Here is a 27,574-nt window from a genome sequence, read left to right as displayed (position 1 = left end):
CAGCTGGGTTCCTTGGTATATCTCTGAAATGTCAGGTAGTGCTGTTGGAAGCTTTGCCAACAGCCTCGAAGAACAGGAAGAACGTGGGGTTGGAGTTAGACATGCCTGGGTTCAAATCCCAGCTGTGTCGCTTTCTAGCTTGTGACCTTGGGCAGGTTTCTTAATCTCTCTGAATCTCAGTGTCCTTATCTGTTACGTGGGATAAGAATAACTCCCTTGTAGAGCCGTATGAGGATTCCAGATGACCCAAGTCAAGTGTCTGGCGGGCAGTAAGCCTTCGAAAAGCGTGGGTTGTTCAGTAGATATGCATTGAGGACCTATGGTGTGACAGGCATTATTCAAGACGCTGGGAGCTTCACAGGGAAAAATAAAGACTCTTGCAATTGTTCCCAAATTTGCTAGACCAGAAACTTCATCGTTGTGAGAGATCCCTTCAGAATCCAAGAATGGCCGTCTTCGCACCTGGCTGAACTTGGATTTGGTACATTTCTCTTCCAGCCATTTGTTAGCTGATGAGCTTGGAAAAGTTAGTTAGCTTCTCTGAGACTCAGGTTCTTCAATTCTTTTTATTTATTTACTTATTTTTTTGACTGTGAAATATGTCATGCGCACACAGGTATACCATATGCTTATGTATAGATTAAAGAATAATATAGCATATTCTGTACACATCACCCAAGTGCAGAATGGAACGTCGGCAGCGCCTTCAAAGCTCCCGTCCCTCTTCCCATTTGCATCTCCTTCCTTGTTCTCCACCCCACCCATATTTTGAATGTTAGTTAGTTATTTCCTTCCTTTTCGTCGTAAGTTATCGTCTACGTGCGTCTTACAAAACAATATATTGTTTACCTTCACGTGTCTACGGAGCTTACCTATATACATGTTCCCCGTGATGTGCGTCCTCCACCTTGTGTCGTGCCTCTGAGACTCCCCCCTGTGTTGACACACCCAGAGGTAGTTCGTTAGTTTTCACTCAGGGTGACGTCCACTGTAAGGATGTGCCGCAATTTGTATGTCCTCCCTCTTGGTGATGGACGTTTGGGTGGTTTCCAGTTTGGAGTTGCCACGGTCATACTGCTGGTGGTAACTGTGCTGGTCTCCTGATGTGCGCGTGGGCGGTTCTCCAGGGCACATACATGGGGCCAGGGCACCTGGGATTCTGTGTTTGGCACTGCTCCACAGCGCCCAACTCCTTTCCACAGTGGCTGTACTGAAAAGCATTCCTTTCGGCAGTGGCTAAAAGCTCCCCTTGTGCCCCATCCTTTTCAATACCTGACATAGCCTTTATTTCTAAAATGAAACGGTTGTCCGACTAGACAAGTTTCTAAAGTCGCTTTCAGCTCTCATAGTTGAATCATCCTCGGCCGGTTATATGTGTACCCCTGTCTGACGTGTGGTACACGCACAGGTGGTCCTGTACAGGTGTCAGCCTGACTCTGTGAGCTCTGCTCAGGGTCTCCGGGTGCGGCTGAAGCCCTTCCTTGCAACCTTCCAGCAACAGTGAGGGAGGGATCCCGTGGCTCACTTGGCGTCCTGTTCATCCCGGTACTTGGCGTCCTGTTCAGTTCAACCAAGAGCCTAGTGTCAGTGCTGAGCACATACTAGGTGACCAGTTAGTACCCACCGGATTGCATTTTTGCTAAGGGTATTGAGACGGTATCTTTTCCTTGGGTATCGATTTTGAGAACAGGACGTGGAAGTATCAGAACTTTGTGTTTTATTAGCTAATCAGAGTTCAGGGTGCTGGGGGCAGTGATGGGATTTACATCTGTCCAGGGCTTTTTGGTCATCTGAAAGCTCCAGGTGAAGTAAACTGAAGACTAATTGTTCAGAGTCTGGCCTTGATCTCTGACCCACTGACTTGTCCAATCTGAGAAGCAGAGGGTGCTAGAGGGTCGCGGTGGAGAGAACAGAGGAGGCGCCTTGGGGAAAGGAGCAGAATGCCCACAGAGAATCCCTTCCTCTTCCAAGGTTGAACACTCTGCCTGGGGGTGCTGGGTTGAGTAGGTGTTAGGTAGACCCAGTGTCCTGGCGGCCACATAAACAGCCAGCTGCCCACTCACCCAGCCGCCCACAAAAGAATGTGGCTTGCTGGGCAGTTGCATGGGACACCCGAGGCCGCAATCCTGTAATTACCCAGCCAGTCTGTGCCTGTCAGCTCCAGGGGCAGGTGAGTGCCTCTGCCCTGGGCCTCATCTTGGTCACTAGACCCATGCTGGGCTCGGTGGTAGGGCCCCACCCATTCTTCAATCACCTCCCACCCCAACTCTGCCCCAGTGTCTCTCTGTACACCAACCTTTGACCTTTGTGAGGCTGACATAATCATATATCATATAAAAGCTGACAATCGTAATAAACCAATGGCTATTCTAACTTACACGTTCCAGGCACCGTGTTAATTTTTTTTCATGCATTTTCTCACCCAGGCCCCTCAATAATGCTATGAGGTAGGCAATACTGTTATTCCCATTTCACAGAAGAGGAAATTGATGTTGAAAGAAGTTAAGAGGTTCAACTTCTTGCCCAAAGTCATTGAGCTCCTAAGTCAGAACCAGAACTTAAATTCGGATCTGTTGTAGCCCGGGCCGTCTGCCCCTGCCTCACCTGCCCACGACCTGTCCTGCACAGTTGTTCGGCTCTGTTCTCTGCCCTCCTCTTCCTGTCTGAGGAGGGCTGGGAAAGAGGCAGTAAGTGGTGCCAGCCGAGGGTGAATGGGACGGTTCCAGGCTGGCCAGGATGATGCTGGAAAACACCTTCGGGGCAGAGTTCTTTGTTCCAAACAGCTCTCAATTTCCGGACTTCTGCCAGGGGTGGGAAGGTACCTCTGCCCAGCCTATTTGGCAAGCACACCGACATCTTGGGTGCCATGATGTGAAGAAGTGGGGGGTGGCAGCCTCAGGTAAAATTCCACTGTAATGAACTCCATCTGAGATCCGAATGGCTTCGTTGAGATGAAATTATGTTAACCAGTGTGCAGTGGAGGAACTCAGGTGTGGAACCTGAGAAACTAGAGGGGGAAGTGGGGCTAATTTACCAGTAAGTGTCTTTTAGTAAAGCTCTGGAACGTTTTGGAACCTAGGAAGAGAAGGAGAGTCAGAATCACCCCTGGTTCCTCCTTCAGTGCCAAGCTCCCGGATGGTTGGGGCAGGGCCCGGAGGGGAGAGCTTTGTTTGACTCCACCTGACAGGGCTGTGCCTGTCTGTTCGATTGTCCATGTACCCACTGGATTGCGAGGCCCTGAGAACAGGGCTGGGTCCTATATCTGAAGTGTCCTTACTCCACGCAATACTTAACTCATCACAGATATGCTCAATGGCTGTTGATTGAATGGAAATGTGTTTGTAGGTAGACAGGGACCCCTGAGCTATGTAAAGAGAGTTGAGGTGCCTGGGTGGCTCAGTTGGTTAAGCATCTGACTTCGGCTCAGGTCGTGATCTTATGGTTCGTGAGTTCGAGCCCCGCGTCGGGCTCTGTGCTGACCACTCAGTGCCTGGAGCCTGCTTGGGATTCTTGTATTTCCCTCTCTCTCCGCCCCTCCCCCACTCGCACTGTCTCTCTCTGTCTCTGTCTCTCTCTCCTCAAAAATAAACAAACGCTAAAAAAAATTCTCTTTTGAAGAGAGTTGAAGGGCAGGAGCTTTGTGTGACTAAAACGTTATAAAAAGCTGGGCTGCAACTCAGAGGACTTCTCTCCCATTACTGAAGCCAATCCTGCAGAATAACAAGCACTAACATTGCCTGAGCAGGTACCCTGTGCCGGGCGCGGTGCTGAGCCCTTGACCTGCATTATCTCATTTGACCCTCACAGACAAATGAGGTAGGTTTTGTCGTTTTGTTCTCATTTTGCAGGCAAGGGAACGGAAGCTTAGAGAGCTGCGGACACAGCGGGCAGGAGGTGTGTGGGGAGGCAGGGTTTGCTGTTGCTCAGGCTGTCTCCAGACCCTCTTCTCTTACCTGTGTCTCCCTGCATGCAGAGCTCGGCTGTCGCTGAGGGCTGGGTGCCGGGTGGGGGGGTAGAGCCAGGTGATGAGTGAGGCTGGAGGGCTGCAGACCCTGGTGGGGTGCAAGGGCGGGGGGAGGGGGGAGTGGCACAGCCTGGTCTGGAGGGTTAGCTCCACCTGAGGCCCGCAGCGTTGCCCTGGGAACTGCAGCCCGGTGTGGCCACGTTAGCCCTTTTTTTTTTTTTTTTTTTTTACGAGGAAGCTGGACATCCAGAGTTTTTCCAAAAGTGAAATCTCTCCAGTTTTCAAAAACACTGACCACTAACTAAAAAATTTACGACGACCCGGTGATGATGGTGGGCGGTGGCAGAGTGAACACAGTCATGGCTAGGTTTAGCCTGCAGCCCTGCCCCCCGCCCCCCACCGGCCCTGGATGTCTTCCGGTAGTTTCTTTCTTTGAACACGGGACCGTTAGGCAGAGTGGGACCCGTAAGGCCCTTGCTGATGTAGAATTTCTCACGAAAGGCATGATCACCCTCCATGGGTCCCCTTCCTGGCACGTGATAATACTGTGTCATGCAGACCGTCTCTTTCTGGAGACTTATAATGAAATCAGCCTAAAGATATTCCCTGAGTGAATCCCCTCCCTCCCCCACTCCCCTGCCCGTCCTCCCCCCAACTCTATATTCCCAGTTAGGTGTTTTTCCAGAGGTGTTAGCAGGAAAGCTCTGTGTAGAGAAATAAAAAAGAAACCAACGGTTAAGCAAAGGGTCTCTAGGGAAACAAAAATAGAAAGAATAGTGGATGGGGAGCCTGGGTGGCTCAGGTCATGATCTCACGGCTTGTGAGTTCGAGCCCTGTGTCAGAGCCTGGAGCCTGCTTCGGATTCTGTGTCTCCCTCTTTCTCTCTGCCCTCCCCTGCTTGTGCTGTATCTCTCTCTCAAAAATAAACATTAAAAAAAATTTTTTTAAAAAGAAAGCATAGTGGAATGTGGGGATTGGGGTTGGTAGGCAATGAATGACGAGCCCACCTACGCTGCCCTACCAGACTGTGAGGGCCTCATGGTGCCGTGAGGGTCGTGCTCCCTGTACTATTGCAAAGCGTGTGTTCACCGCCTTGTACTTTCCTGCCTGAATTTCCTCCTCCTCTTAAAACCTGGGGCAATAATGGTCAACCAGTAACAGCTTTATGGGGTATCACGATTTTATAAAACACTTTAAATATTTTGTCTCAGATAAATATCGTGAGGTGTTTATGCTGTGAGATAGACAAATGGGTGTAGAATCCCCCTTCTGAGGCTTGGTAAAGTGGCGCTGTTTTCTCTCCCTTCTTCCTTCCGTTCCACAAGAGAGGAGTAGCCATAGAGCACTGCGGCCCAGGGTGCAGGCAGTACAAGGTCCCCACAGGCCTCCTCATCCCCGCTGTCCTCACTCCTTACCCGGGGTTGACACGTGGGGGAAGGTGCCTCAGACCCTGATGAAGGTCCCCCTTCCCTGAAAACCCCACACCAGGGGGAGTATGGAGCGGGCATGGGGATGACCCCAAACCCATGGATGGCCCGTGGCCAGCTTCTTCCTCCCCACGCCTGCCCCCCCTGCCTGCCACCTCAAGCCATTGTTCCCAAAGCTGGGCAGAAAATAGCTCACTCCAGGGAATTATTTTTGTCTCTGTTAAACTTCAATCCTGAGCTCCTGCAGAGCCTGGCTGCAGAGTTGTTTTTGAGGTCAGGGGGAGCTCTGGCAAAAGTAAGGTGTAGGGGGTGGGTAAAGGGAGGCGGTGGGAGGAGGGGGCCATGATGGGCCACAGGCCCCTGGACTCTTGCCCTTCCATGCTGCCCACGGGCTGCCTGACAGAGTGGAGCCTGCCCAGCCAGCTGGAGTGAGGTCTCCTTCCCACCTCCTTTGAGCTGGTCCCTCAAGTGCCTTCTCCAGGGATGTTTGCTGCCGCGGGAAAGAGCGCTGAGTGAAGGAGCTGTGACTCTGTTACCCTGAGCAGAGGCCCAGGTGGGCAGCAGGCCCGGCCCCAGGGCAGCAGGGGGGCCGCACACGGCTGACTGTTGAGGAGGGAATGAGGTGGTTCCTCTTGAGACCCCGGGGTAGGCCCTGCGTGCCCTGCGACACCACCGAAAGGGGCTCTGTGTGGCAAATCTGCTCCCTCTTTGCCCCTGGGTATCAGAGGAAAACAAGGAAGAGGAAGATGGCCAGTGGATAGGGCTGGGGGAGGGGACTATAGTTTGGAGAGGGTTCACGGGTGAGGACAAAGGCAGCTATTTCCTACCACTTGGTGGCTCTGGGGAAGAAGCCTCCCGACAGATTCGGACGTTTGGGCCTGAAACCTCGAAACAAGGTCATCTTCAGTTATAGCTCTGAGGGGAAGGCCCGGCATGTGTTGTTGCTAGCAGTGAGCATGGACATTCCGACTAAGGGTACGGGCTGGTGTGTGCCCACACAGGTCAGGGACTTTCCACAGGTGTCCGTGGTGCAAGCTGTTTGTGAACATTGTGTGTCTGTGGCTGATGCCCTTCCTTACAGCGATTCCTGGCAACAAGGAAGTGACCTCGTTGACCGGGAGAGAGCAGTGAGCCACGTGGAACAGTGGAGGCAGGTTCGGGGATTGGGCAGCTGTGTGTAACTCAGCAGTCCCCTTGCCGAGCAACCGTATCTGGCCACCCTGGACAGACTGATGCGTTAAAGAAGGATTGAGCTGGTGACATGCAGCTGAGTGGGTCACCAACTTCCGTCTGCCCTTGTTGAGCCTTTCGTTCTTTCTTTGGTTTTCTCTCAGAACACTTATTTTCCTGTCCGGCCGGGCTGAGTTTTCCAGAACTGTCTCCTTTGTCTCTGCCTTTCAGCTCAGTTATGCTGGTCCTACCTGCCCCCTGCTCCCCGGGGTAAAGGAGCTCCCCTGCAGGGTGGTGGCCCTGGGTGTGCACCAGCTGGGACCTCACCTGTCTAAAGAAGAGGCCCACTGCTTTGCTGACCTTGGGGCGCTTTCTCAATAAATCAAGGGGACAGAGCCCTACTTTTACTTTCCGTATAAGGCTGGAGCTCAGTTCAGGTCAGAATGGGAATCCGATTGGACTCTGAAAGTCTTCAGTTCAAATATCATTACAATAATTAAAAATTCCTGGTATTCAAGTCTCAACGGGTAGAAGAAGTACTCAGTGGAGGAAAGAATGGAATCCACTTTCTATTACAATGAATGTGGTCAGTTGGTTCATCTCTTCCTGGTGCTCTCTCTCTTTCCAGCCATGCAGAACCAGTTTTCCTGCCTCCAGCCCTCTCTTTCCCTTTTGTCTCTTGGCCTTTGCACACGCGCTGTCTGCCCGAAACCCTCATTACCCTTCTTACCACTGCCGTGTTGAACTGTGATCCTCCCTGTCTCTGTTAGCGGGCTAAGAAGTGACCTCCTCCGAAGAGCCTTCTTTACCCTATGGGCACAAAGCCAGGAGCTCTCCTGCACACTCTGGTCACGTGTGCTTACCTATATCGTAGGATGGATCCTACCTGTCTGCCCCCCTCAGTGGACTGGGAGTTTCAAGAGGGCAGGGTCTGTGTGTGGCTCTCCATTGTGTCTCTGACTTCCAGGACAGGGCTTGCCATGGTCTCAGTGCTTAAAACCAACCAGGGGTCACCGTCAAAAGTAAGGCATCGAAGGCCAGAACCAATGCCCACCACGGTGTGAGGCCAAGAAAGAATGTTACAGCTCCCTGGCCATCCGATGGGGTCCCCAGGAAGAAATCTACACAGCAGGATAGCTGGAACTCTGGCAAAACAGAAGCTCTGGAAAAGACCGTTAGGGGGAAACCATTCTAATCAGAAACTGAGGAGCAGCTGGTGTCCCCTTGGAGTGACTGCACTGCCCCTCTAAAGTGAATGGGAACCTATTTGGTCTAGGCCCTGAAAAGCTTCGTGAATACATGAGGAGTGTCCACCACCTCGCTAATAATCTAGAAGATAGAGAGGATGCCTTTGGGTAGATCAGTACCTTTGGAACTGGAGCCGTCCTATGTATCTCAGAAGACCCAGGATCCTTCACTGGTTCTGACACAGGCCTAACAGTCTAATAGTGTAAGTGAAAGGTCTTCCAGGGCCCCTGAGGGCCAGAGGCAAACAGGAGTCCAGGCCCCTGAGCCAGAGCTAGCCCAGTGTCTGGGTTAGGGGCCACGGTGGGCCTCCCTATTGCCAGGGCGGCTGCAGCCCTCACTGCTGCCTCTGGGCTCCAGCCTTTGGCTCTCCACCTCAGCCTTCCCTGCGTTCTGCACTTTCGGTGGTAGGCAAGAGCAGCTGAGGAAGTACCACTGCCCTGATGACACACAGGCAGCCTCATGGGGCCACTGAGCCTCAGGTCCCACTAGGGGAGAACAGATATGTGACGGATGCATGACAAGCCCTGGGTGACAGAAGAAGTAGGAGAGAGATGGCATTGGGGGACAGAGGGAAAGGAAGGGAAAGGCAATGGGCACAAGGGCTTGGTACTCAGTGGCACCTCGGGAGCCACGGGTCTTATCCTTCTTGCAGAGGAAAAGTCCAGATGTGTAGCTCAGCTTCTCTGCATATAGGGGAGAGATTAGCCATTGGCTGTGGCTTCCAAAAATCTGGCTGGGGAAAATTTCCCCACCCTGAGAAGCCAGATTTTTGGAAGCCACAGCCAATGGGTGGGGTGGTCAGTTTTTTCCCAGTTCAGTGGAAATGTGGCTTTCTGGGCAACGTTTGTTTGGAGTAGCATGTTTGGGGCTGAGAGCAGGCCTGCTGCCCTCCATGGCCCCTCTGTGGGGCCTGAAAGTCTCCTGATTTCCCAGGCTCTGGTCTTGAACTGACAGCAGTTACAGCTTTAGTAGTGAGCTCCAGCTGACATCCAACCACACTGTGCCAGGGACAGTGCTGAGTGCTAGACAGAGATGTTGGTCCTGTAACAGCCCTGTGACCCGGGCGCTCTCTCATGTCTGCATTTGTAGAGGAGGATGCAGGAGTGGGCTTTGGGGGACGCTGGACGGTAGTCACATTGCCAAGCGCATCAGGCTGGCCAGGGCGGTTGTGGAGGTAAGCGAGGGATCTGACGCCCAGGATTCTGAGTATCTCAGTGCCGGCAGGACCTGGCCCTTTGGGTACTGACACAGTGCAGAAAGAGTGTGAGTGACACAAAGACTGCATTGGTCCCAGAGGAAAATGAAGAGAAGAAGGCTGGCCGGGATGGACGGGTTTGGGGGTGGGCGGTGGGCTCAAAGCTATCTGTCTGGGCAGGGGCAGACTCAGGTCTATGTGGACCTGGGCCGGGGACCCAGCAATAAGAAAGATGCTTAGTCTGGGTAGAGGGCCACAGAGACGCTAGAACTGGGCTTGGGAATCTCTTGGGAGAAAGAAGCAGCTTTCTCCTGATGTCCCGAAGCCATTGTTGTTGTTTTAAATCCCATTTAGCCATCGCCTACATTAGCAATAATAGGAGTTGAGGTCTCCCCAGAGGAGGGCTAGAACCTCTTCCCCTGTATTCTTGGTGTTCTCCATTTGGGCTGCTCCAATTTCTATTCTTTGGTTTCCAAGTAATTGGACCAAGAGCCTCCTTGTCCCATCAACCTTGACCTGGAGCACATATCCCAGGGAAGTACCCCCATCCTAGTGTCCAGGAGAGGCTCCCAGAATAGTGAGAGAGCACACCAGGCACATCCCACTTCTGTCTAAGATCTCCCCTTACCTCTCTGGGTCTGGGTCCATTTCTTCAGGCCATGGAGGCCAGAGCCAGGAGCTAGAGCTGGTTGGGTTACCCTCACTCTGTTCCTCTGTGTTGCTTGTCTGGGATGGCATCGGTGCTGGGTGGTCCCACTGCAGTGTGCTTCAGGGCCTCCCCCATGGCTTCCCACAACTCCCCTCCTCCAGAGATGACATTCATGCCTCCTCCCATGGCCCATTTCTCTCCCACACCACTCTGACCCCTGGAAGCTGCTCGGGCTGGTGATGAGAGGTCTTGGGACTTGCCCAGGGTGGAGGTGGAAAAACACTCTCTTTCCTTTGTACTCTTGGGACAAGCCTCTCCCCCTCTGATGGCCCCAGTTTCTTTGCTCTAAAACCAGAGAGATTGGACTGCAGATTATGAATGGGCAGCTCCCTACGCTTCAGCACACACTGTCACTGCCCACGCTTTCCAGCAGTGACAGGGCCTGGCCTGCTTGTTACCTGGAGAACTGTAATCAACCCAGAAATCTTGTTGACAAAGCTAAGGGCAGAGTTTCCATTGGAAAAAAAGCAGCTTGCAGGAATAATTGTTGTCGATAAGAAGTGGAAATATATCTCAGCAAGCTATGTATCTCCAGCCCCACTGTCTGGGGCCCTGTGTGTTCCTGCCTCTGGGTTCTGCTCAGCTCCTAGAAGCTGCCAGCACTCCCAAGAATATCAGGACAGTCAGCCAAGAAAGAGTCTCAGTGGATGGCTGATAGAATGGGAGCTGATAGCATGGTTTCTAAGGAGTGACCCACTAACCCTTGGCATTGCGTGGGATGTCTGTCCATGACCTTTATCAGGTTCTCAAAGGTGATATATATCTCCCCAAAGGTTTGATTTAGAAGCACTTTCAGGATAAACTCCTTCCTGCGACTGTTGAGTCATCAGTCACTTAGATAGTTAGGGACACATTGCCTGTGTTCTTAGTGCTGTAGTGCTGGGGGCCAGCCTCCCCTGGAGATGGCTGAGCCAAAGACAGAAGAGGGCAGGCAGGCTTGGGGGGGTGTATTCAGCTACTCACGCTCTCTCGCAGAGCCCTTTTCTTGGACTGCAAACTCTTCTCTCCAGGTGAAGGCCATGGAGGCAGACGCTGCACTCACCCCCTTATTTACTGCCCTTGTGGGAATCACGATCATACCCGGGAAGTTTATGAGGTCTAAGCCAGAATTAAATGCAGTCCCCATTATCTTTTCTGCTTTTCCCTTGCAGTCTCACTCACATCATAAACATCATAGATTTTTCTACTTTCTACAACAGTTTTCTAGCAGATGAGAAATGGGCCCTTTTCTAATTTGCACGATGGCACCATGTGGTGGTCTGGCCAAGCCTTCCTCCAGAGACGCTGTGGGAATCGCTTAGTAGCTTCATTCTATGTCCCTCTTAGATGTCCAGCCATCTTAGATGGCTGTAAAGAGTTTGTCTAGGACCCGTGATTGAAAGCTACAGGGGCTCTTTCATCTTGCATAGTGAAGAACTTTCTAAGCATACAGTCATCCAAGGAAAGTAGATTGCCATGGGAGATAGTGCTCCGTTAGGAAAAATATTCACGTACAGGTTAGAATATTATAGAGGGGATTTAAGATGGTTGGACTAGGTAGAGTTTCCTTCCAATCCTGAGATGTCTGAGGTGACTGACTAGCTAGTGGGTTTTACTTTGGACATTACAGTCTGCAGAAAATAATCCAACCATTCTCATCCATACTTAAAATATGTGTGTGTGTGGAGGGGCTGGGGAGACAATGAGACAAGGAATATTTAGACAAATTCTATTTATATAATATGCTTTCCTCTCCCCCTTCCCTCTTTTTCACTCTGTTCCTCCTCAGCTGCTTCTGGGAGGTAATGCTGAGACTGTTCTGGAAAAAAGAATGTGTATATATGTTGGGGATGGTGGGAAGGAAGAAAAGACATCACCTTAGCTGGCTGTGACATTGCTGTGCCTGAGTTACACTAGAATAAAGAGACGACCAACACTAAGTTAGATCCTACAGTGCTCAGCACTCTGTGGACAGAGTTGAAAGGATGATGAAGTGAAAACCAACGAGAAATGGCTGTGCGCACATAAGCTCACGTGCAGCACTGCTGGCCTACACACTCCAGAGAGAGCCCCCCACGTGGTTCATTCTGTGTGTGCCAATTTCAGGCAGAAGAATTTTTCTCTCCCTTTTCTGGGAAATCACTTAGCTTTCCGCTTCTTTCTAGAAGGAGGGGGAGCTCTGAGCCAATGTCAACAATTAGAAAGCTCAGTTTCGGTCATTCCAATCGCAGCCCAGCTGAGCGTGGCCCCCTGTCCTGGGCTCCCGTTCTCCCTGGGGCCCATTCGGGGCCACACTGCTCATGTCCTTCCTGGTCCTTGGCATCTGAGGATGAGTGAACCTCCCTTGCACTAGCATGCTGTTGGGGCTCAACTGAGGGGGTCCGAGAGAAAGCTCAGTGAGGGAATCTCACTTTCTGAGTGGTCTTAAGGCCTCATCATGATGGGAAATCTGGCCTTGGAGTTGCACACTTTCAGAGGTGGAAAAGACCTTAGCAGTCAGATCTCTTGTCTACCACTTATCCTCCAGGCCATAGCTTTACGGCCCTCAGGACTCCGAGGAGGGTTCAGTGAGTGTGGTGGGGTTAAAGTGAGTCTAGCAGCACTTTGATCTTTGTCTTCCCAGTCTCTTCCCAGGACACCCTGTAGCCACCATATCACGAGACTGTTCTAGGCCAGCCTGCCCCGGTGATGCCCATTTAGCAGAAGCCCCGGAAGACGGGGCGTGTGTTGTGTGCACCGACAGGCAGACATATAGGAGAGGCAGTGGTTATGGCTTCGATGACTGGAACGAAACATGTTATCTCTTCACTTCTTGCTAAGGCAAGGTCAGGACTGGGTCAGGCTCAGGCAGGGGTTTTGATGTGGGATGCAGTCCCCGGAGGAATGGAAGCCAGGGGCTTTCTGCAGACTTGAGCTCCCACCCTGTTTCTCTGAGGCTCAGTGTCAGGGACTTGGGTATTTCTAATACCAAGAGCAGGAGGGGGTTGCTCTGGGGACAGCCCCAGTAGAAGCAATGGGATGTCCTGTGTACTCAGAACATGAATTGCGGGCAGGGGTGGGGAGCTGTATGATGTGGCAAAGGAGGGTGATATTAAGCGCTTATTTTTCCACTTCTCCTTTGCTACCCTGTATCCTTGACCCACTTTCCTCGCACTTGGAACTTTAGGCTAAATCTAGGTTAACCTCTTCTAAAAGGACCATCCAGTAGTGCGCAGTTGCATGGGGAGGAGCGGCCAGCGTGTTGAACGAGGTTTTCCCGGTAAGAGGGGATGGCTGGCAGAAAGGGGATCCGGGCTAATGCCTGCCACCCTGAGACTTTGGGAGCTTTGGAAGGAAAAGCGCCATGGCATTCTTCCATCATGACCTGTGGGGATTGTTCTCTTCTTTGCCCCTGGACTTGGTGGAAGCGAAGGGCCTCCAGGACTTAGGGCTGATGAGATGACTGAGATATCTCCCTTAGGAAAGGCAAGCAGAGGGGGGACTCAAGGCAAAAGGGTCTAAGTTCAAATCTGGACTCCAAAGACAAACAACTTCCCTGAGCCTTAGTTTTCCCATGGCTAGAAAAGGGATGATAACGGGACCCGCCTGATGAGGGTGTTGTGAGGACTGAATGAAAGAGCATACTGGAGAACCCAGAGCAGGGCTCAGAGCGGACCGCCATGTCCCCGCTGATGATTATCACTGGGATATGGGAGGGGTCAGCAGGAGACAGCAGAAGCACGCGGGCATGGCGCTAAGTTTGCCTTGTGTGGCCCCTGGCCCCCCCACTTGCCTGGCCATGGCGCCCTGGGCAAGTCATCCTGGACTTTGGTTTTGCCATCTGTAAAATGGGACTGCTCCTCACCTCACGGGACTGTTATGAGGCTTACGTAGGTCATGCGGCTAGAGCCTGGCAGGTTGGCACATAGTAGATACTCCATACACTCTTTTTTCTTTTTCTTTTTCTTTTTCTTTTTTTTTTTTAAGCTCAAGGGTGGTAGTCTACCTGGGTCTCAAGTCTGGCTTTTGAAAACCTTAGGGGTTGAGGACAGGAAGCGGTGGTCCTTTCTGTGCCGACTTGGCCCTCACCTCAGCCTCTGAGGAGCAAGCGGGGATTCTGGGAAATCGATAAGGCCATGGGGTAGAATCCAGAAGAGTGTGGTCAGCTGAAGGCGATGGACGGTACAAGTACGGGGAGCAAAGGAGAGCCTGGCTTGGGGGGTAAGTGACAGCATGTCTGTCCCCAGCAGCGGTGCCTCGTCCCACCCACGGCCCTTGGGAGCCGGCCGACCTGGCTCAGGTTATTTCAGCGCATCACCCACCGGCATTTTCTTTTCTTTCTTTTCTCTTTTTAATGTTTATTTATTTTTGAGAGAGAGAGAGAGAGAGAGACAGAGCATGAGCAGGGGAGGGACAGAGGGAGAGGGAGACACAGAATCCGAAGCAGGCTCCAGGCTCCGAACTGTCAGCACAGAGCCTGACACGGGGCTCGAACCCACGAACCGTGAGATCATGACCTGAGCCGAAGTCACGCACTTAACCGACTGAGTCACCCAGGCTCCCCCATCCACCGGCATTTTCCTTGGGTGTTTGCTGGGGGCTGGCAGTGCCCAAGGGGATGGTCAATAGGCTCGGGGAGCTGACAGCCCCAGGGCCCACAGTTTGTAATTCCCATGGGCTCTTCCCTTCCCTGCCTAGTTGGGCCTCTAGGAGGCAGAGGAACAAAAGCTAGGGGTCTGGACCTTCCCCATCTGGGGATTAGCTTGAAGGCTTTTGCCAGGTTTCAGGGTCAGGCACCTTCTGTTGGCATCAGGGAAGGGAGGAAATGTGTGTGTGTGTGTGTGTGTGTGTGTGTGTGTGTGTGGTCTGTCTGTCTGTCTCTATGGGTAGACAAGCAGGGCTGGATGTGGGTAGAAGTGGGACGGGTGAAATTCTGCCAGCCCCATCTTGGTGACCCAGCATGCCAGTAGCACACAGACTCTGGGCACCAGAGTCAGCCCGCCTTCAGCCCTTACTGAGGTCGGGGGTGTGGAGCATGTCTCAGGAAGAGCTAAAAGTGGCAGAAAACATCCTGTATGAAAGCAGCGAGTTGCTGTATTTAACCCCTGCAGCGCTCGCTCCGCCTACACCGTCTGCACAGACGAGGATCTCGAACACCTGTCTGTGAAGCCGTCCCAAGAGGCCAGGCCCTGTGCCGCAATCCCAGCCTGCACCCTTCCCAGTGCGCCTGAGGGGTCTCGGCAGTCCTAGCTGGGGTGGGATCTCTTTCCTGCCATCAGCAGTATGCTAGGCCATCCTCTGACTCTGCTCCCCCCTCCGGGAGGATCCTTCAAATCTGGGGTGGGTGGGGGGGTCCATGGGAGCAGCAGGAGCAGCAGAGCTCCCCTAGATAAAAGCCCTCCCTCCCTCTCAACACCCTCTGCAGTGGAAGAAATAGGGAGGCTCTTTCCATCTGCCTACATGCTGGTTGCTGCCCCCCCCCATCCCTCCCCACTGCTTCTTGCTACTCCCGGCCTCGAGGGAGGGCTGGTCCTGGCTGCTGCCAGGCTCCACCCCCTCACCCCTGCCAGCGATGACATGGCATGCCTGTGCCCAACAAATCACTCTGTCAAGTTTTCAATCCCTAATCTCAGGACTAAAGTCTCTTGAGAGAACCTCCTGTACCATTTATTGACTCGCCAGAGGACTGGCTATGAGGTCAGTGCCAAGCTGTAGACAAAGCGTTTCCCCTTTTTCGTTTCAGAGTCCTTTTGGTTGGACGTGTCTGTGAGGTCACAGACGGGCATCCCCTCCCCCTTGCCCCTTCAGGTGGGTGTTTCCTCTTTAGCCACAACCTCTGTGGCTGGCTGTTTTCCAGGAGCAGGTGCGGGCCATGGGAAGGAGGGGGGACAAGGGAAGGAAGAGGATACTACCCCAGGCTTCACAAATGCGGGTCGGATCCTGTGTCAGCAGAACCGGCAGCAGCCCGCAGCCCAGACCCAGAGCCAGCCGGAGGCAGGGGAGGGGCTCAGAGAGGGGCTCAGAAGGGAGAAGGCCTGCTGCCTCTCAGGACAGGACACCAGGCAGCTGTCCAGTATAGTGACATTTCCTACTCAGCTCCAGTCTGCTCTTTGCTTCTCCTGCCTCCACAGTCTCTTCCTGCCAGCTCTCTGGCCATGTATGCCTGGGTCTCTTTTGCACCTCTGGACTCCGGTCCCGGGCCCTGCCTCCTCGGTAGCAGCAAATAACCCCAAGCCGGCTGAGTTTTCTCTCAGCTCACCTGAAATGGTCCCGTTTTCTGTGGGCTTCCAGCTGAGGGGTCCAGCCTTCTGTCCGGCTGCACTGGGGCCCCAGGCCCCCCAACCCCTGGCCAGGAGCCTTCCTGATGTCAAGGTAGTAGCTCAGCCCATTTCAGGAAGGCACAGTTGTCATGCCGGGGCAGGCTGTTGTCCTGATGCCCTTGCATCATGACGTCACCAGCGAGCCCGGGTGGTGATGAGCCCTCGTTGGACTGATTTGTCTGGCATTCCCCCCACACCCACATTTGATTTCTCCTTTTTCCACCAAAGCCACCAGATGTTTAGTCGCCTGGGTGACACAGACCCTGTAGCAACGTCATGATGACTGAGAGTTGCACCATCTCAGCTGACCTGGGGTTAAGCCACAAGCATCCTAAACAGTTTCTCCTATTGCCCCACAATGGTATTGGGCCTCTGGGATCCCTGCCCACAACTTGGATGTGTGCGGCACTCTAGAAGCCCTGGGGAGTTGGCTTGGCCTTGGGATGGGCTACAGGGACGATGTTGACAAACCCACGGGTGCTTTATCCTTGCTTTTTAATTCTTTGAAAATTGCGAAATGTTTTATATACGCAGATGGGCCTATTAAACGTAAAATCCTATTTTAATAATTTTTGTAGTTTATTTATTTTGAGAGTGACAGAGAGAGCAAGCAAGGGAGGGACAGAGAGAGAGAGGGAGAGAATCCCAAGCCGGCTCTGCATGGTCAGCATGGAGCCTGAATGAGGGCTTGAACTCATGAACCGTGAGATCATGACCTGAGCTGAAATCAAGTGTCGGACACTTAACCAAATGAACCACCCAGGAACCCCATTCATAACAATAAAAATAATAAGACGCCTATACCTACCACTCAAAGAAATAGGATATAGTGCCTATGTAAGGCCTCTGCATGCCTGTCCCTGATCTCAGTCCCTCAAAGGTTTCTATTAATCATTCCTTTGTTCTTTTTTTTTTTTTAGAGTCTTTATTTCTGTGCATGTGCGTGTATGTGTGTGTGTGTGTATGTGTGTGTGTGTGTATCTAAACACTGCAGTTTAACAAATGTCAATCTAGCTGTGATGGGGACAGGCAATAGTGTCACTATAAGTACATCAAAGTTCCCAGGAAAAGAAAAGCTAAGAGAGACGGGATCTACACCCATCTGTGATCAGGGTCCCCTCCACCCTGATCCTTATCCATCCCACTTCCTTCCTTCGTTTTTAGAAAATTAAAAAAAAAAAAACCTTAAGTATTAAAAAAAAAAAAACTTAAGTAAGATTTGGGCTTCTCTGGGCCTCATTTGTAAAGGGTGACATTAAAGCACTTACCTCCCGTTGGGTGATTTGAAGAGCAAATGTACCCCATTTGCTCAAACGGGCTTTGAAATGCCAAGTCATAGCCCTGAGATTCCATTGGAAAGAAGCTCAGAAACTCCCAAGGGTCCTCCAGAAGCTACCTCTCTCACTACAGGGTGGGAGAACATGGTACTGGTTCCTAACTGGCTTTCTCTCCTCTATTTCTTCTGCCCCGGGGACCCTCCTGCCCTGGGGCCAAGAGGCCATGCGATGGCTCTTGTGATGACTCAGATAGTCTCAGACTCAGATAGACTCAGCTAGGAGGCAGCAAGGTCTGAAGCATCTTAGGGAGGCCGGAGGAGCTCTGAGTCTAACCGCGTGGAGCCAAGGGCCCCATCTGCCTAATGGAAGAGTTAAGTCAACCGCTTCCCGAGAAGGATTTCTGAAAGCTACTAGGTTGTGTTCCCTCGGTCCTCCCCGCTCCTCAAGTGTGAAATCCATCTGTAGATGATAATGCCTATTTATCAAAGCCATCTCTGAAAACAAGATTAGTTCACTGTATATGACTCGCGGTATTCGGAAAGACGATTCGGTCAAATCAATGTGTTACGTTTTTGCTAGAGAAAAAGAAAAGAGAAAAGAAGAGGGAACAAGATTTTGATTACCTCGGCGCAGGGACACGGGGCTGTCAGTTCCGAGCCACGTGGCTGTGCGGAGCGGGGGTTGGAATATCAAGGTCTGACTCGGGCATGTGAGCTAGTCCGTTCCCCAGACAGAGGGGCTGGGGGCTTCTATCTGCACTTGGGGGGGAAGGGGCCCCCTTTTCTCTTGGGGGGGTTGTTCTGGGTGAAGCACCCAGAATAGGCCTCTGGCCTGCTTCAGGGCTGCTCGTGAGGTGAGTCAATGCCTCACAGCCTGTAAAGGAAAACGCCACTCTTCGGGTGAGGATCGCAGGGTACAGAGAGGCTGAACACCTCACCCACAGCAGCCTGGCTAGTAGGCCGCAGATGCAGCCTTTGAACGCAAACCACGCTCTGAGCGGCCTCACCACAGCGCCCCCCGCAGATCGCTCTGGACTTGGGTGAAGGAACCCATCTTCCGCTCCACAGAGAGTCCGGAGGGTAAGCTGTGGTGTGGCGCGTCACGAGACGAGGGCGCCAAAGAAATCCTGCTCAGGCCTGCAGCCTGGGGAGCTGCCCGACCTCGCCGAGTTCCTGGCAGATGGGGGTAGGGGTGCAAAGGATGCCAGCCAGCCCTGGCACTGACTCCGGCTCTGGCCTTGGCCTGCCTGCTCTTCTTGCAGGGACGGAAGCGATGGCAGCCAGCACTTCCCTGCCTGACCCTGGCGACTTTGACCGGAATGTGCCCCGAATCTGTGGGGTATGCGGAGACCGAGCCACCGGCTTTCACTTCAACGCTATGACCTGTGAAGGCTGCAAAGGCTTCTTCAGGTGAGTCCTCCCCAGGGGCCAGCGGAAGGAGAGGAAGCAAGATTTCCCTGCATGAAGAGAACCCCTGCATCTTCCCTGTCTCTGTCCTTCCCATGCCCAAGGAACATGCGAGCTCTTACAGCCACCGGGAGTAACAGGGTCTGGGTGAGAGTATCTTCTTCCTCCCCTCCTTTCAGCTCCAGCTACGTCCTCTGACCTTCTCAGAAATGGTTTTCCTGAGGTTTCCATCTAGGTCCCCACTTTCCCATTACCCCTTGACCCATAGTCCCCTCTATTAACCCACATGTCTGTCCTGGAGTGACAGGGCCTCCTAACAGATGGATGACCACAGGCGTGCCCTTGGGGGCGTCCTAGAACTTGGCCTCAGAGCTTGTCCTCCCATCCACATGAAACCATTCCTTGGAACAAGGGAAATAGCACCCTGGTTGGACCTCTGTGCTTGATCTGTGCCCATATCTTCACCCATGGCTGGCTGTCCCAGGATGGAAAGCTCAGGCGATGTCAGCAACGTGCCAGCCGTCCTGTTCAGTCAGGGCCAGTTTCTCTACCCGCTGCCTCTTCTCTTCTCCAGCGAGCCCAGTGTCACAAGTGCAAACAGTATGGGGAAGGTATTGGAAAGGCTGAATGAAGGGTGTTCCCATCCAAAGGGAGGAGGGAAGGATGGGAAGGTGATGAATTGCAGTATAGGACTGAGAAACATGAGGAATGAGCATTGGGCATATATTGGAGAGAGAGCAAGCAGGAGAGAAGCCTGGAAGAAAACATGAAAAAAAGAGCTTCTGTATGAGTCTTAATTGGAGGTGAGTAAAGAAAAGGACAAGGCTTTGGCCATCAAGAGAGGAAAGAGTGAATCAGGTCCAGAACAAGAAGGCAGAGGTCGGCCTGGTTGTCTGAACTGAAGGGCCCACCCACTGGCTTTGAGGGCAGAGTGAATCAGAGCCTGGGACATTGTGAGATGCCTGCCCTGCCCCCCCCCCTCCCCCAACCGAGCACAAGGACTCGTGGGCCGTCTGTGAACACAGCTCCCAACTCACCTGCCCCCTGTCCTGGGAACCAGCTGGCCTGGAGTTTCCCTGCCTTGAGCAGTCGCTGGTCAGCGGGGTTTCTGTGGGTGCTAATTGACTGTTTGGCCTGGCGCGGGTTGCCCACTTGGCTTCCTGGCAGGCTGCTCCCCAGCTTGGGGAACCAGACCAGCAGCATCGCTGGCTGCAGACTCTGCTGCCGTGTGGCTCATTCCTCTGCACTTCCTGCAGGGTGGGCCTTCCAGAGCCCCACCTGGACCCTTTCCTGCCACGGCCTCCGAAGTAATAATGGGGAAGGAGGGTGTGTGCGCACATCAGGGCTGCTTCCTACCATAAAAGGAGCCAGAAGTGTGTGAGCTATAGCGGTGGCCGTGCCGTTGCCCTCCCTTGCTCAGATCTTTTGACTTCTCTGTTTCAGTTACCTCAACCATGCACCTGACTTTGTCATCTGACTCCTCTCGTATATAGTGTTAGTCTGGGGATTGATTCGATGACATATACAAAAGTACTTTAAAAAACATAAAGTATGATATGTTATTTTGGAACCTGATGGGTCAATACTTATGTCCTTCATGGAACGCTGCCCTCATGAAATAAACAGACGTCTCTCCAGCCACACACCTTCCTTTTGTTTTTTTTTTCTTTGACACACTCATTCAATGGATTTTAATGAGCATCTGTTATCAAGGCACTGGGCTAAGAGCTGGCAATATGGGGACTCTGACCAAAGGTCATACGTCACCCATCTGCAACCCAAAGGTCTCCAACAGCTCTTGGGGCTGTTTGGTTAATTCCTAGATCCCTGTCCCCAACCCCCTCTCTTTCTAGGTCACCTATCCCTGGGGTTCAGCTCTGGGAGATGAGACTCTTAGGTGGCTGCTTATTGGGTTCTGACATACTGGAGGTCAATTCCTTGCCAGAGTGGCTCCAACTCCCATGCACCTGTGCTTCCTCCCCTCAGACACACCACTACTCCTTGAGGCAGGACCATGATAGGCAGGCATCTGGGTAGAGGGAGGACAGGCTCCCTGATGCCCAGGGCTAGGTGTGGGAAATGACAAAATGGACAGGGATGGTACGTTTGTATGTCACCCACCCTGAGCCCCCTTTCCAACAACCCCTGTGTGGAAGTGCTGGTATTACGGGCAGCATTCTGCTTTTGTCCTGTTACCCTGTCCTTGTCTGCCTTGTGTCTTTACTGTCCCTGCCGTGATGACTGGGCCAGGATGCACTTTCTGAAGAGCCAACACCTCTTGTTGTTTGTCTTGATTTTGTTTGATAAAAATACACACCCACCCACCCACCCACCCCCCACCTACCCACCACACACACACACACAATCAGTCAATCTTCGTTATTTGTAGATTCTGTATTTGCAAACTTGGCCACTTGTTAAAACTTCCTTGTAGTCCCCACATCAATACTTGCAGAATTTTGTGGTCATGGTGGTGTCAGAGTGGTGAAAACTTCAAGACCCACGACGCACACATTCCCAGCCAAGGTGGAACAAGGTGACATCCTGCCTTCTTGTTTCAGCTCTCATGCTACAAACAAGTGTCCTTTTTGTGGGCTGCTTAGTACCACAGTTTTTGCATTTTTGTGCTATTTGGTGGTGATTCCACTGTTTAGGATGGCCCCACGCATAGTGCTGAAGTGCCATTAAGTGGTCCTAACTAAGCACAAGAAAGCTTCGATGTGCCTTACAAAGAAAACAAGTGTTCAAGAAGCTTCATTCAGACATGAGCTACAGTGCTGTTGGCTGAGTTCAGTTTTAATGAATCAACAATATATATTAAGTAAGGTCCCTTTAAATAGCACATGTGAAACAAGGTTATGTACTGATTGATGAAAATGTTGTGACCAGAGGCTCCCAGGAAGCTAACCCTGGGAACAGTGGTTCAGTATGTGTTAATTCAGTGCTCATGGTGCCCTCACAGAACATAACTGTTGCCAAAAAGAAAAATCAATTAAATATACATAATTGCTCTTCTTTTCTCCCCCTTACCCTTGCTTCTCCTTTACTTCATCCAAATTCTATTTGGTATTTTTCTATTTTTAGTCTATTTCAGATAGAACCCCCTTGCCACTTATGTCTGTTTGTGAAATCCTGATCCCAGGAAGAAAGGTCTACGTTTGGGGGGGGGGGGGTACCTTCTCTGTGTCAGGTTCCACATCCTTAGGAACACAAAGATAAGTGCAACCAAGTCCTTGCTCTTGGGGAGTTCACTCAACCCGTTCATGGTGTTCTCAAGGAAAGAGGATCCCTTTCGTGCTGAGTCACTGGCTATTTACCAAGCCCTGGGGACCAGTCTGACCATTCAGTCTTTGGTTTGACTTCCAAGATAGTCAAACTAACCTACCATAGGAGCTCATTGTGGTCATCCCAGCAGGTCCAGAATTCATAATCAAACCAAAATGGGATTATGAAGGTTGGACAGTGACCACAGTTCTATTGATCTATGGTCAGACCATAGAGACCATTAGAGACCACTGTTGGCCAATTTGTCCTACAAGTTATTTCATGCTGTTTCTGCTTCATGTTCCTCTGGAATACATGGACATCCTGGGGGGAAAAATGATATTTCCAGTGTGAATAAAATGGCATGAGTAGGCTTGTAAAAGGTTATATGTCTTGGCTCTGTCAACAGCCAGAGCATAAGTAAGGGCCGGAGGGGAAAAATACGTAGGTCTACTACAAAGGATATATATATATATATTATACGATCTGTGGATGTGAATGAATCTCTGGTCATGAGTGGCTTAGTTCAGACTCTAATATAAAATAAAGGAAAAGATATAAAGGACAGAAGAAAATCCGAGGGACCTCTTTGAAGAAGAGAATTAAGAGTATGGTGAAGTTTAAGAGGTGGTCCTGGGGGGTGCCTAGGTGACTCAGTCAGTTAAGCCTCCGACTCTTGATTTCGGCTCAGGTCATGAGCTGGCAGCAGTGAGATCGAGCCCCATGTCAGGTTTTGTGCTGGGTGGGGAGCCTGCTTGAGATTCTGTCTCTCTGCCCCTCCCTTGCTTATGCTCGCTTTCTCTTTCTCTGTCTCAAAATACAATAAAATAAAATAAGGGGAAAAAAGAATACAGATAAAAAAGGTGGAATAAAAAAGGTGGTCTTGGAATGCAGGGTTGAGAAACAGATCACTGCCTCTTCCTCTTGTCTTCTTCCTCCTTGTTGACGCCTCCTTAATCCAGACACTGTGAAGGCGTGCATTGCAAGTGCCAAGCTAACAAACACAGAGTGGAGAAATGCCTTCTTGTTTGTGGGCCTCAAGGTGCTCAGGGACCTTGTTAATTATGAGTCCTGTGGAGTGCAGGGGGCAAAAGGCAGGCTGGTGAGGATCCGGGAACACGAGGAATGTTCTGGCTTTCGGGAAGTCCCCCCAGCTGATACTGCAAGAGCCGTGATGTGAAGGGGAGCAGAGAAACGAGGCAGATGGCCAACGACTTAAAACTCAAAGGGCTTACGAGCACTGGAGTAAACAGAGAGGAGAGAGGAGCAGGGCGTTCTATGAGCGCCAGTAAATGTGTCCCCACGACATCGGGGCTGCCGGAGAAAACTTTGTCCAGTTCAGCTTGGCAGCTGGCAGCTTCTTCCATGGCCGCTCGAGACTGTGACTGAAAGAGAACGAGGAAGGTTGTCCGCGGATGGGTCAAGAGTAGTTTTGGAAGCTTGGGTAGAGGAGGCCGGATTATTTGCAGAGGGAATGTCACTGGAGTTGTCAAGAAAGGCAGCTGCAGGCATGTGAAGAAGATCTTACGTTTTGGGGGGGAACTCAGCTCTCTCATCAAGGCTCATTGGCAGGAAGTTACTCTCGGCACACGCGGGGGTCGTCCCTGTGCTATGGCAGTATAGGGCCAGTGGAGAGGACCGCCAGCGGTGACCCCTCATTTCCAAACCACCCCTCTCAGGGACTGTGTCTCTCCCAATGGCTTTGTGCCAGAGGAGACCCCCAAACAGCCTCTGCTGCATGTTCCTGGACTTTAGGGGGCACGTTTTTTTTTTTTTTAATTTTTTTTTTAACGTTTATTTATGTTTGAGACAGAGAGAGACAGAGCATGAACAGGGGAGGGGCAGAGAGAGAGGGAGACACAGAATCTGAAACAGGCTCCAGGCTCTGAGCGGTCAGCACAGAGCCCGACGCGGGGCTCGAACTCACGGACCGTGAGATCATGACCTGAGCCGGAGTCGGACGCTTAACCGACCGAGCCACCCAGGCGCCCCTAGGGGGCACGTTTTGATGGCTACTCTGGCTTGGATTGAGGTACGGTATATTCATAAGGAGGACGATGTTATGTAAGAATACTGGAAGCTTTGGAATCAAACAGATCTTGATTCGGATCCTGCTTTCACACTTATTAGCCACGTGATGTGAAGCAAGTGATTTAACCCTCCAGTCCTTTTCATATCACCTGTAAAATAGGGATAATGCCCATCCTGAAAGGTCGTCGTTGATAGCCTTGGAGATAATATGCAAAATACTGGCATGAAGGCTCTCGGGAAGCGGAGGCTATTACCATCGTCCTTTTGTAGTGTGTTGCCTCTGAGAACAGACAGCCCTTTCCTCTCCTCTCTCGCGGAACCTGGAATGTGTGTGTAAATAACTCCTGTGAGCGGCTCAAAAGAAGCAGCAGCAGTGGAGCAAATGGTCCGGAAGGGCATATAAGTGACAAGCAAGTCTCCTTCCCTACCCAGTTCCCGTGCCCCTACTTCCTCCAGAAGCTGTGGCTGTCACCAGCTCGCTGTGTTCGCTGCCAGACTCTTTATATGAAAGCACGTGTGCGGGTTTATGTGTGTGTGCACAGGCACGCACGTGCACGGGGAGGTGGGCATATATACTAAACTCACCCTCCCGCACTTGGTTTTATCTACCACAGAGCATTTCTTCAAGCTGGTTCCCGTTTCCACGTTCTTCCTCTGTCCTTTCCACAGCCCCGTCATCTTGCAAGGATATACTATGATGTGATGGACCAGTTCCCTCTCTCTTTTTAAAAATGTATTGGAGAGAGATGGAGCATGAGCGGGGGAGGGTCAGGGAGAGCGAGGAAGAGAGAGAATCCCAGGCAGACTCTGTGCACTGTCCATGCGGACGGAGCCCAAGTCGGGGCTCGAACTCAAGAACCGCGAGATCGTGACCCGAGCCGAAATCAAGAGTCAGGTGTTGGACCGACTCAGCCACCCAGGCGCCCTTGGACCAGTTCTCTCTCTTTTTTAAAAAAAATTTTTTTTAATGTTTTATTTATTTTTGAGAGAGAGAGAGAGTACAAGCAAGGGAGGGCAGAAAGAGAGGGAGACACAGGCTCCAGGCTCCAAGATTTCTGTGACACTCAACGTTGTGGTGGAGACAGAGCCCAGAGCTGGTACTTGGCCCCGGGCTTGGGTTTCACAAGGTGTGTCTCTGGTGATGGGGCCACCTACCCGAGAAGGACCCTACTGTCCCAAGCCCGAGACACTGGCCTTGGGCACTTCAGGCTTCTGTGAATTGCCTGTCATGTTTTGATGAATTGGTCAATGTCCTCTCTCACCCCTGACTTTCTAGAAACTGTGTCTATATTTAGCTTGGCTGCACCACCCCTACCCCTCCTTCCTGAGCTGGGGTATAATTGCCAACCATCCAGAGGATGACAGGGTCCAGGCTTAGAGAGGAGCTAAGGCGATGGGCTCCCACGGAAACTCAAAGCTCTTGTTTCTCAAAACCGAACCAGCTCACAAGCAATTAGCACTGGGAGGAAGACAGGGCAGGGCGTGGATCTTTAGGACAAAGCACAGAGCCACGGCTGGCCAATCTGGCTGCTCCGACTCCTTGTGGGCAGAGGCTAGATGACAGCCACATGTGTGGAAGTGCCCTTAGAAGGCAGGGGATCGGGGAAGAACCGGGTCTCAAGCTCGCAGGACCTGCGGCCCGGCAACTGGGCTGGACTGGGCGTACCTGAAAGCCATTTCAGAAGAGGACCTGGGTCCGGCCGTCGGAGGCGGCGAGGGAGTTTCCATCTCCTGAACACCGACCCACGCTCCAGAGTGTGACAGTGTTCTTTGTGATGGCTAACCTCCATCTTCCTGGCTACAATTCCAGGGTCCTGCCTCTGATTCTGTCTTTAGAGAAGCCAGGGCAGAGCTGCTTACTATAATTTTGCATACTAATTAAGAGCTGCATGAATTTATGGGCTCCTTTCTGCGTTGTTCAACTAATGTGCAGACACGCAGCAAAGTTGGTGGGCTTTGGGACAAAGTGTGGCAAACGGTGAAAAGCACAAGCGGCATTCTTTTCATTTTTTTATGTTTATTTTTGAGAGACAGAGAGAGAGGGAGACACAGAATCTGAAGCAAGCTCCAGGCTCTGAGCTGTCAACACAGAGCCCGACGTGGGGCTTGAACTCACGAACTGTGAGTTCATGACCTGAGCTGAAGTCAGATGCTTCACCGACTGAGCCACCCAGGTGCCCCCACAAGTGACATTCTTACCCCAGATCTGAGCCTTACTAGGAGATAATGTGCCTGGCCAGAAGGCTTTTAACATTTTCTTCCTTCCTTCCCTCCCTCCTGCCTTCCTGCCTTCCTCTCCTCCCCCTCCTCTTCCTCCTTCTTCTCCATTTCTCCCTCCTCCTCCTCCTGCTTTGTTTCTCAGTACTCATGAGAGTACTTCCTGCTACAGAGACAAAGCTGGAAGCAAGGATACTGGGTCCTCCCTCCCCAGTGTTTTCTTTTAAGCCAGATCTGCTTTTTTTTTTTTGGATTCCAACCCAGCCTTGTTTAGAGTCCACTCCTGTTGTCAGGCAATGCTAGGCTGAGTGGCTATCTCCAAGTCCTCTGTGTGTGGAAGCCTGGGGGGGGGGGGGCTTCAGATTTACAATGAGGAAGATAAAAGAAAGATGGTCATGGTCCACATCTCTTTCTGAGCGACCTTGCAGGTGGGGGAGGTGCCCACCAGTGAGAGTCAGAGGCAGGTGCACTAGAGCCCGAGGAAGGAGGGACAGGCCTCCAAGGGATGTGAGGCTGCCTCTTGTGGGGGGCCTCAGGGAGCTCTCAGCCCCCAGCACAGGGCTGGTGGGAGGCTTTGGCTTACGTGTCTGGAGGTGCCACATGTAGGCTCCTCCTGGTGCCCCAAACCCTGGAGAATGAACAGGAAGAGCTCTGAGCCAGACAAGACAGTGGGTGGAAGGAAAAAGCAGACCCTTCACTTCTGGGCAAAATGCCTAGTTGTAAAAAAAAAAGGAAATGAGAGTTTACTCTGAATTAGAAACTTCTGGCCCTTGAATAAGTTTAGAGAATTACAGGCATTCTGGGGCCTGAGCCTTTGTGGTAATAGGCAGAGCCACAGGAGCCACGAGTGGGAAAGAGGGGGAGGAGTAAAGGAGTGAATCCATTGCACATCCGGTGGTAATGGCAGTATCTCATTTTGGGGTAGCCAGGGTACCTCCATATTTGCTTGTCCCTCTGGAGAACTACAATAGATGGATGGAGGCTCAAGGAGAAGGGCTTTCTAAAGCCCTTCTTAAAGGCAGGCAAAAGCCTAAAGTACAGTCCCTCCCTGGGTAGTCACTGCAGGGGTGGATGTGGCCTTTAGTGGTCTGGACCTGACCCCCATAGCCTCATGTTTCTCCACCTCCCTGTGTAGCCCTGTCTACTGGGGCCCCCTTGGGTCAGAAGAGGCATAACAGGAGGGTACGGGCAGCCAAGGTCCAAAACCAAAAGCAGCTACCTCGTGAGCCACTGGGTCATCGTTGGCCTTGAGTTGTTCTCAAGAGCCAGCCGCCTGGAGCTCTTTGCTTGTGGGCTCCACCTCACTGAGCACCTTGTTTCTAGAGATGAGAGGGGTTGTACACGAAGCTAAAGCTGAGCCTCACATCTCTAACAGCCAACCAGGGAGC

General features: G+C 51.9%; 1 protein-coding gene across 4 annotated transcripts in view; it reads left to right on the top strand.

The window, feature by feature from the left end:
- The window catches only part of VDR (vitamin D receptor), a 56,985-nt gene that overhangs the window by 5,829 nt on the left and 23,582 nt on the right, over positions 1-27,574 (top strand). For 3 of the 4 annotated variants that reach the window (XM_027035981.2, XM_027035982.2, XM_027035983.2), the window contains exon 2: positions 18,530-18,677. In XM_027035981.2, coding sequence (XP_026891782.1) covers positions 18,530-18,677 — 148 coding nt within the window. Of the gene's footprint in view, positions 1-5,717; positions 5,945-18,529; positions 18,678-27,574 lie in introns of those variants that run through there. The other variant, XM_027035985.2, reaches the window with a different exon arrangement.

This window comes from Acinonyx jubatus, chromosome B4 (assembly GCF_027475565.1).
Source record: "Acinonyx jubatus isolate Ajub_Pintada_27869175 chromosome B4, VMU_Ajub_asm_v1.0, whole genome shotgun sequence".
NCBI lineage: Eukaryota > Metazoa > Chordata > Mammalia > Carnivora > Felidae > Acinonyx > Acinonyx jubatus.
The sequence above is the reverse complement of the archived record's forward strand: the minus strand, read 5'-3'. Positions and strand labels throughout refer to the sequence as shown.